The sequence below is a fragment of the Eurosta solidaginis genome, chromosome 1 (assembly GCF_040869045.1).
Source record: "Eurosta solidaginis isolate ZX-2024a chromosome 1, ASM4086904v1, whole genome shotgun sequence".
In the NCBI taxonomy this organism is placed as follows: Eukaryota; Metazoa; Arthropoda; class Insecta; order Diptera; family Tephritidae; genus Eurosta; species Eurosta solidaginis.
In genome coordinates this window covers 4,303,368-4,313,476 of record NC_090319.1, presented here as the reverse complement: position 1 = coordinate 4,313,476, position 10,109 = coordinate 4,303,368, and the positions used below count along the sequence as shown (strand labels likewise).

Genomic DNA, 10,109 nt, shown 5'->3' with positions numbered 1-10,109 from the left:
CGTACTCATAATGGCTATACTCGGGTAAAAATATATACAGGGAATATAATTACATATTTGTACAAATATTGATAGTTTTGCATAAACTTATACTGTACAGCTGCACTAGCGATGCCAATTTATACCGATGTTGTTTTATTGTTCTTGGGATATCTAATATCCGATGCAACAAAATAAATTCGTTTAGGACTTTTGTTTATGGCCGAGCTACAATGACGTTTTTCATATATATGCGTTCAACGCAATCTTATGCATTATGAGTAGATTGCACATATTTTTATGGAGAACGGCAGATCGAGCGACACTAGCGCCAACTGACATGATCTCAAATGATAGTAGGAAACGTCATAATCTGTTTATTTGTCGGGTAGTTAATAAGGCGATCGACAGCTGACAAAGGAATTACCTTCACAATCATCCCATGGATAAACCTTAAAGTTTACACTAGAAAGCAGCCCTGAAGTGGATAAAAATTATTACTAAGCGATGTTTATGCTCATAAATTCTTGCAAATATGCTCTAAAGGGTTCATATACATTTATAGATATATGCAAAGTTAAATTCATAAGGTACCTTTAATTTTACACCTCTCAATTAATATTTATCCATTAACTATTGTTAAATAAAACCCATTAAGTAAATGCAGTCGAAGTTTTGCTTCTTTTATGCTACGATTTTAAGATAATTAACACATTCTTTGTGCTATTAAAGACGGTTTAAAAGCATTCAAAACTCTTACTGAACAACTAAAAATATACCTGTCGGAATATTTTGCGAGCAGTCAGCTGTTCTTAACAAATATCCAAATAATGCGCCTCATGTTTAAAAAGCTAACATTTGCGCAGATTCCATTTCTGACCAAAAAATGATTGTAGTGTTTCTGAATAACAGTTTATAAATCTCCAATTGAAATATTTGGTAAAAACAAATGCTCACTTTTTATGCAGGATGTCCTTTGCATTTGTTGAAGGAATCAGTAAAGACTTTCTGAACGAAATTTAGAAATTTTCTGATCAAGCAACACAAATATTTTTTGCCTGGATGGTCTTTAATCTGGCGGAATTAGAATTTTCCTACCGAGCTGATACTCATAGTTCGCAACACATTCAATAGTACTGCGATCTTCATTATTTTTGCAACATTTAATAGTTAATACAGTATACGTAATACACTAAGATAGACAAGTAGTCAAAGCAACAGGGTGCACATTCATAGCTCACACTTTATACAAATCGCACAAAATGTACAACTGCGGCAACGGAAATACGAATCTGTGCAAGAATTTACTATTTTTGTTGCTATTTTGCATTGACAGCATTGTCGCCACAATCAGCGCAAATGAATTAGAAGAGAAACAAAGTGAGAAAGTTTTGTCACGCAAAAGGCGTTATGTAGCCTTTCCAGAAGGTTCATCTTTAGCGGTAAGAAGGAAAAAAAAAAATAAAATTCTGAAGTTAGCAAATGACGAGACACAAGATTGAGAAAGTTATTCATAAATTGATTTGTTTTTCATAGGCCACCATTTGCTTAACCATCGGCATGATTGGCAATCCTCAAAAGGACTACATGAGTTGGGCAGAAAATTGGGGCGTAGCTTACGATCTACCCGATTATGCTTGGGCTAAAGAGCATGTGCACGGTTTTAAAACGGACGAAGATATGAATAAAATAAAAGCGGTCGTAAAGCGGCGTTCCCGGAGAGATCTTTTTGGCAAAATTGAGACAATAATTGATAAGTGAGTAATCAAGTGAGTAGGAAACGTGGGTATAATATAACCCCGACATTATCCCCATACACCTACATAATCCAGACACAACTAAATCTCAACCGCTCACAATCTAATCACGCCACCAAATTTTGTCTGGATTATTTGGAGGAATTATGCATGTCGTGATTTTACATTGTTTTGTATGGTCTTTTCGGAATTTTGCTATATCTGTATTTTGAGGTTCACCACCCGTGGAAATATTTTTATTATTAGTAATTGTTGTAAATTATTTCGAAGGAGTTACCTACAGCGGCAGTCATCGTGGTGTGATGATAGTGTCTGCTATACCGAAGTTCTTAGGTTCAAAACGTCGAAAACTCAACTTAAAAATGGTTTGGAAAAAGTTATTCTAGCGAAGTTGCCCCTCGGCAGCAGTTTGGCAAATAATAAAATAAGTAAATAATTGGCGCGATTTACCTCCGAAAAGATTTAGGCCGTACTTCTCTTTAATTCCGCGTCGTGCTCCTTTTTAAGTTTTCCTACGAATTGGCAATGTGTTTTTGCCGACTCCGAACGCCATCTGCAAGGCTGATGAATTTTTACTGGCAAGCTTTTCATGGCAAAAAAAATTGTTTCTAATTGAAAAAACGTTTTTCGAAATTTTCGATATTGCTTTGATATTGAACCCAGGACCTTCGGTGTTGTAGGTTGAGTACGCCACCACTACAACACGGCAGCCCCAGTAATTTGGCCAACACTTATATTTATGCAACGTAATGCTGCGATGCCGAGCAGAGCTCACAGAGTATATTAAGTTTGATTGGATAACGGTTGGTTGTACATATATAAAGTAATCGAGATAGATATAGACTTCCACATATCAAAATAATCAGGATCGAAAAAAATTTGATTGAGCCATGTCCGTCCGTCCGTCCGTCCGTCCGCCCGTCAACACGATAACTTGAGTAAATTTTGAGGTATCTTGATGAAATTTGGTATGTAGGTACGCATCTCAGATCGCTATTTAAAATGAACGATATCGGACTATAACCACGCCCACTTTTTCGATATCGAAAATTTCGAAAAACCGAAAAAGTGCAATAATTCATTACAAAAGACAGCTAAAGCGACGAAACTTGGTAGATGAGTTGAACTTATGGCGCAGAATAGAAAATTAGTAAAATTTTGGACAATGGGCGTGGCACCGCCCACTTTTAAAAGAAGGTAATTTAAAACTTTTGCAAGCTTTAATTTGGCAGTCGTTGAAGATATCATGATGAAATTTGGCAGGAACCTTACTCCTATGACTATGTGTACGCTTAATAAAAATTAGCAAAATCGGAGAAGGACCACGCCCACTTTAAAAAAAATTTTTTTTAAGTAAAATTTTAACAAAAAATTTAATATCTTTACAGTATATAAGTAAATTATGTCAACATTCAACTCCAATAATGATATGGTGCAACAAAATACAAAAATAAAAGAAAATTTCAAAATGGGAGTGGCTCCGCCCTTTTTCATTTAATTTGTCTAGGATACTTTTAACGCCATAAGTCGAACAAAAATTAACCAATCCTTTGGAAATTTGGTAGGGGCATAGATTTTATGGCGCTAACTGTTTTCTGTGAAAATGGGCGAAATCGGTTGATGCCGTGCCCAGTTTTTATACACAGTCTTCCGTCTGTCCTTCCGCATGGCCGTTAACACGATAACTTGAGCAAAAATCGACATATCTTTAATGAACTTAGTTCACGTGCTTACTTGAACTCACTTTATCTTGGTATGAAAAATGAACAAAATCATCATAGTCGGATTTCGCCCACCTTTTCGTTATCGAAAATTACGAAAAATGAAAAATGCCATAATTCTATACCAAATACGAAAAAAGGGATGAAATATGGTAAGGTAATTGGATTGTTTTATTGACGCGAAATATAACTTTAGAAAAAACTTTTTAAAATGGTTGTGACACCTACCATATTAAGGAGAAGAAAATGAAAAAGTTCTGCAGGGCGAAATAAAAACCCTTAAATCTTGGCAGGTATTACATATATATATAAATTAGCGGTATCCAACAGATGATGTTTTGGGTCACCCTGGTCCACATTTTGGTCGATATCTGGAAAACGCCTTCACACCACTCCCTTTTAAAACTATCATTAATACCTTTAATTTAATACCCATATCGTACAAACTCATTCTAGAGTCACCCCTGGTCCACCTTTATGGCGATATCTCGAAAAGGCGTCCACCTATAGAACTAAGCCCCACGTCCTTTTAAAATACTCATTAACACCTTTCATTTGATACCCATATCGTACAAATATATTCTAAAGTCACCCCTGGTACACCTTTATGGCGATATCTCGAAAAGGCGAACACCTATAGAACGAAGGCCCACTCCCTTTTAAAAATACTCATGAACACCTTTCATTTGATACCCATATCGTACAAACAAAGTCTAGAGTCACCCCTGGTCCACCTTTATTGCGATACCTCGAAAAGGCGTCCACCTATAGAACTAAGGCCCACTCCCTTTTAAAATACTCATTAACTCCTTTCGTTTGATACCCATATTGCACAAACGAATTCTAGAGTCACCCCTGGCCCACCTTTATGCCGATATCTCGAAACGGTGTCCACCTATGGAACTAAGGATTACTCCCTTTTAAAATACTCATTAACACCTTTCTTTTGATACCCATATCGTACAAACGCGTTCTAGAGTCACCCTGGTCCACCTTTATGGCGATATCTCGAAAAGGCGACCACCTGTAGAACTTAGGCCCACTCCCTTTTAAAATACTCATTAACACCATTCGTTTGATGCCCATATTATACAAACAAATTCTAGGGTCACCCCTGGTCCACCTTTGTGGCGATATCTCGAAACGGCGTCCACCTATAGAACTATGGCCCACTCCCTCATAAAATACTGTTTAATGCCTTTCATTTGATACACATTCCAGGGTTTTCCTCGATTCATTTTCCTACATGGTTATTTTCCCTTATGTTGTCACCATAGCTCTCAACTGAGTATGTAATGTTCGGTTACACCCGAACTTAACCTTCCTTACTTGTTTTTACATTGTGGTTCTTTGCCCAATTGAGGGGTTTATTCAACTTAAAAATTTATTTTGCGAAAATTTGTTTTTTATGCATATATCGAGAAAAAAGGGTAGGGCCAATTGAATCACATAGTTTTGATTAAAAAATCTTATTTGGGGGTGCTTTACTCAGGCAGTACAACGAGAAAATTGAATTTTTATTTGGGAGATTTTAGTTAATGAGTAAATTGTTTCCTAAAAGGCAGTAAGTGCATTTTATTGCCATTTCACTATGGACGGCAGTATGTCAATGTAGATTCTTGACACCATTACAGCCCATCATTATATGAACAAAATTGTTATGCTCTGTGTACAAGTACATCGGAGTGTAACCCAAATTTTAAAGCTTAAAACTATTTGGTACTTCATATAATTAATTCACTCTGAGTAGCTCTATGCTAGGCTTAAATTGTATTTATATTTATACATTATTTTAGAATAAAACCCATTATGTAAATGCCACTGAATGCTTGTCTTTCTGCTAACATTTTAAGTAAATACCACCTTCATTGTGTTATATTAAAGAACAAGTAAGAATAGACCTGTAGGAATTATTTGATACCGGTCAGCTGTTCAGCGATCAGTGAATAGTTTTAGGGCCAATTTTTCACTTGAGCTTTCAATTGTTTCCATCCCTTGAACACAAATATGCTCACAAAAAGTGTATATCGCGGCCGAATAAATGTTAAAGGTCGGACAATACAAAGTCTCTTATGAACTACTATTGCGTTGTTCACTGCAGCGGAGTTTTCCTACAGAGCTTATACCGAATGTTATGTGCTACACAGTCAATCGTAGGCAGATCTTAATCATTTTTGACTGCAATGCTTAATAATTATTATAAGAGATGTACTAGGTGGTGAATTTATCAAAGCAACAAGCTGCACATTCTTAGCTTAAACTTAACTCAAGACACACAAAATGTTTAACTGTGGTAATGGAAATACAAATCTGCGGAAAAATTTTATATTTTTGTTGCTGCTTTATATCGGAAGCGTTTTTGCCAAAACAAACCTAACCGAATTGGAAGAGAAGCAGTCCGAAAAAGTTTTGTCACGCAAGAGGCGTTATGTAGCCTTTCCGGATGGTTCTTCTTTAGCCGTAAGAAGGAAAAACAGATTTTGAACTTTGAGTAAAAAAATATCATTTCCATAGGCCACAATTTGTTTGACCATCGGTATGGTTGGTAACCCTAACAAGGACTATATAAGCTGGGCAGAAAACTGGGGTGTCGCATACGATCTTCCCAATTATGCTTGGGCTAAGCAGCACACGCGCGGTTTTAAAAAAGACGAGGATATGAATAAAAGTAAAGCGGTCGTCCAGCGGCGTGCCAGGCGAGATCTGTTTGGCAAACTTGAAACAATAATAGATAAGTGAGTAACAAAGGGAGCTGCAAACTGTTTCAAACAACACATCAGTGCGTAAATGGGGCTAATTCGTCAAATTTTGGGTGCATAATGCTATTATGTACATATCTTTTTGGGTATAAAAATAATATTAAATTTAGTACTAGATCTTGACTGGTGGCTGGTGAAGTGTGACTAACAGACCGTTCATGATTTACTTGACATGATGGACATTGGAACGGGTAGTAGTCGATCGGTGCTTAAGTTACAATTTCTTTGTGGTGGTTAAGGGGCGTATATCAGTTACTGCCTAATGGGCGAGACATTTTTAAAGCAACATTTAATTTATTAAATATTTTGGGATACATTTGAAAAGAGCGACCTCAGCGTACACAAGGCTACACCTATTTCGGTTATGTCTTGTGAATCTCTTCAAAGCCTTTTTTCGCTGGGCATGAGACTCTAGCCTGCACAGCTCAGTAATAGACCCGACTAACGCCAAGTCTTGTTATCGTTTAAATTATCCTGTCTTCACACTTAACAATAACAAATAACATTTATATAAATTATTGGGCGTATAAAAATAGCAAAGTGCAAAAATTTATTCATAAAGGACATGGCGATCAAAAGTATAATTATATGCAGCAAATGGCATTAAGAAAAAAGTTGTACAACAACAAGATGTGGCTTTGGCCAAGTCTGGTAGTTAACACAGTTCCACAATCATCCGTCCTGAAGCCGCGTTGCTTAAATTTGTGTGGTTGATGATAAATGTTTAATGATAAAAAAAGAACTATGGAGAGTCGGATGATGGACTTTATTATAGATGTTGATCGTTGAGTCTTGAGCCGATGTCCACATAACCGCTGGTGGTGAAAAGAACTCTAAATTAATTTGCCTGCTGTCTTATGTACGGTGGTGCCGACGCACCTGTGTATTTCCGATGGTGAAGGTAGGAAACATAAGTTCGTGCTCGCGCCAAGTGTCTTAACATATCAAAAATCGTTTTTAACCAAAATTTGGAAATGACCAACCTGAACAAACAGAACTTTTTTGTTTTTTAATATGTCATACAAAGTGTTTGAGAAGTTTGTGCATTCACGGTAGGAAATTTTAGCGAATGAAATTTATAATCACTGTGCGACTCTTTGTGATGCTGCCGGCTTGGAGTGCCTTTCTTTTTAATTTACTGAAGACCGCATTATAGTTAATTAGTGAAAACTAAACATTAACGTACTTTCCTTCAATACAGGGATTGGTTCTTTCTTTCATTTCATTGTATTAACATAGCTTGGAGGGAGAATGTGTACTGAGCATACAGACATTTTGCTAAAATATACGTTTGTGATATATGTACATTAAAAAATTGTTTTTTTTTTTTTGCTGTTTCATAGCATGGGCTTTAATGGACATGCCTGTATCGCCCGAACATTGTGTGAAAGTTCGAAATATTTACATGACCCGCGGCAAGGACGAGGAAATATGATGACAGAAATTGTGAAAACCATATTTAGGTAAGTAGTTTTTAATTTGCTGGAGTCTGAAATGTTTAAAGAAAATTTTTTTTCTCATTGCTAGTTTGCCCAAAGAACCAGTTTATGCTGATGAGCCGGAAATATTACATCATTACGATCGAATATATAAACGAAGTCGCCGTGAAGTGCTGGACTGCAGCGTAGAGCATTGGCAATGCCATTTTTCATTACTTGAAATGGCATTTGGGCAATACTCCGTAGCACGAACAAAACATGGTTCACATCTATTGACAAAATTTGATGGAACAAATGGTTTTATGTGATACGCAATAATAATAAAAATATTAAAGCACGTTAATCAATAACAAATTAGTGCCTATATGAACAATAAGCTAAGGATTGTTTGCATTGCTTTAGGTAGCTGTGTATTTGGAATTGTTTTCTTGACTATGTTGGGATCAATTCGCGATTGTTTACTGGATCACTTTGGTTTAATTGTTATTTTGGTGTCATTTCCATATCGTTTTTTGGTATTGTTTTTTTAGTAACTTTGGGAATGGCTGTAGAGCCATTTAAGGGTAATTATAGGATTGTTTTCGGCACTATTTCCGGGTAATTTCTGAACCCTCTCGGGATTGTTTTCAGAATTTGTTCGGGCTGTTCCGACATAATTTTCGGATTTGTTTTTAAAAGTAACAAAGTCAATGTTTGCTGAGAAGCGAATTCACTATGTAATATTATACCGTGTTTATGCAGCCCAATATAAACGCGGGTTTAGACAAATTTAAATTCGGAGCACATTGAAATTTCCTAGTAGACATACATACTTATGGTTTTTGTAAAAGTGTGTGTAACTGATAAATCGTAGGAAAATGATGCCAAATTCTTTTTATTTCTGGTGTTGTTTCCGTTGGGGGCAATGCAAAAGTAAGTAAGTACGGGTTATATGATTTTTTTCTCGGAAGACCAGCACTTTCATTGACAGAAATAACCAGGGATAGTTTCCCTACCACAGTTGAGCTTGACCCAGTATTTGTTAAAATGTTACTTTTTATTAAGATGTTAACTACCCCTACTCCCGTACCTCAACTTGGAATATAGTGAATTTAATGAAAGAGTTTGGGATACATTTAATTACAATTGAAAATATTGTTTACTTACGTGATATTCAATTACATATGCATAAAAAAAAAATATATATATATATAAAACCAGTTGTTTATTTTTTTAAAACAAATTTGTTTTTATTTATATTTTTTTTTATATATATTTTTTTTTACTTTATTGATTCTTTTTTCATTATTTATTCATCAGTTGTTATTTAATCATTTTCTTCTTTTTATGGTTGTATTTTTAATAACGCGTAACATTTATTTATATAATAATTACTATTGCCTTATTTTATTTTTTTATTTTCTAGTTTTATTATTACTTCAACTGCATTGGTACTTTTGCTAGGCCTTCTTTTTTTTGTTTTTTCTTTTACACTAACTTAATTATGCTTGCACAAATTTATGTATTTACCCAATTGCGATTGTGTCACATAATTCGTGAAATTGTTAAATTTTTTTTATTCAAGTTCTTAATATTTTAATATTAATTTTTTTTTATAAATTAGTGTTTTCTTATTTTTTTTGTTCTTTTTCGATTTTCTTAGTGAGTTTGTTTGTTCTGCTATACATATTTGTTTTGACAATGTATTCGATTTTTTTTAAACATTTTTAATTGAGTTTTTGTGAGTTCTACAACGTTATATTATTATGTTTATTGATTTCAATAATTTTTTTTGGAGTTTTATATAAATGTCTTACAAACTTAATTAAATTTATTTATGTTTCTTTTTTCTTTTTATTTGAATACTGATTTTCGTGAATTCCAATTTGTTAAGAGTAGGAGTGTTTTTCTTTATTTTATTCAAGTCAACTGTTATTGGCATGTTGCAGTATATAATAAGCAACTCTTAGGTAGATTTCTTTTTATATTGGGTTTGTTTATGTTCATAAGTTAATGCTTTAATTATTTACAGTGAGTTCTAGGGTGTCAAATTATCGATGGCACCATCATGCCATCAATACTCTGTGGAGTTGTTGAACTGTTGACCAAATGAAAATCGATAGCTTTCAAAAACAACATAACATAGAGATGCACCCAGGCAAAAACAAAAAAAGAACATCATTTCTCAAAATATGATAGAAATAATACATAGCCTTACGTTCTACTTATACAACATTATTTAAACTACCAATATCGGCTTATAAATTTGAGTTATCGATGCTGTCGATAGTGGGCACCATTATTTAAGTGTGTGTTGATATTTGTTTGTGTTACAAAGCACACATTAGACTGGGTCGATTTATTAACCGATATCGCGCCATCGATTAGATTTGAGCTCGATAGGATTTGGGCTCAGGAAAAAGTTTCACTACGCATACCCAAAAAAATTATTTTTGAGCCTGCGAAATTTCATAT

The 10,109-nt window shown here is 34.8% G+C and overlaps 1 protein-coding gene across 2 annotated transcripts; it reads left to right on the top strand.

Annotated features, from left to right (window-relative positions):
- The first annotated feature begins 1,193 nt into the window (after window positions 1-1,193).
- LOC137238821 (uncharacterized) lies at window positions 1,194-8,075 on the top strand. 2 transcript variants are annotated; one of them, XM_067763844.1, is made up of 4 exons: window positions 1,194-1,421; window positions 1,516-1,736; window positions 7,560-7,679; window positions 7,744-8,075. In XM_067763844.1, the coding sequence occupies exons 1-4, from the start codon at window positions 1,242-1,244 to the stop codon at window positions 7,961-7,963; spliced, it is 741 nt and encodes a 246-aa protein (XP_067619945.1). In that variant the 5' UTR covers window positions 1,194-1,241; the 3' UTR covers window positions 7,964-8,075. The 2 variants fall into 2 exon arrangements, with proteins under 2 accessions (XP_067619945.1, XP_067619946.1); XM_067763845.1 differs by lacking the exons at window positions 1,194-1,421; window positions 1,516-1,736 and adding exons at window positions 5,525-5,917; window positions 5,972-6,192.
- The last annotated feature ends 2,034 nt before the right edge of the window (window positions 8,076-10,109 follow it).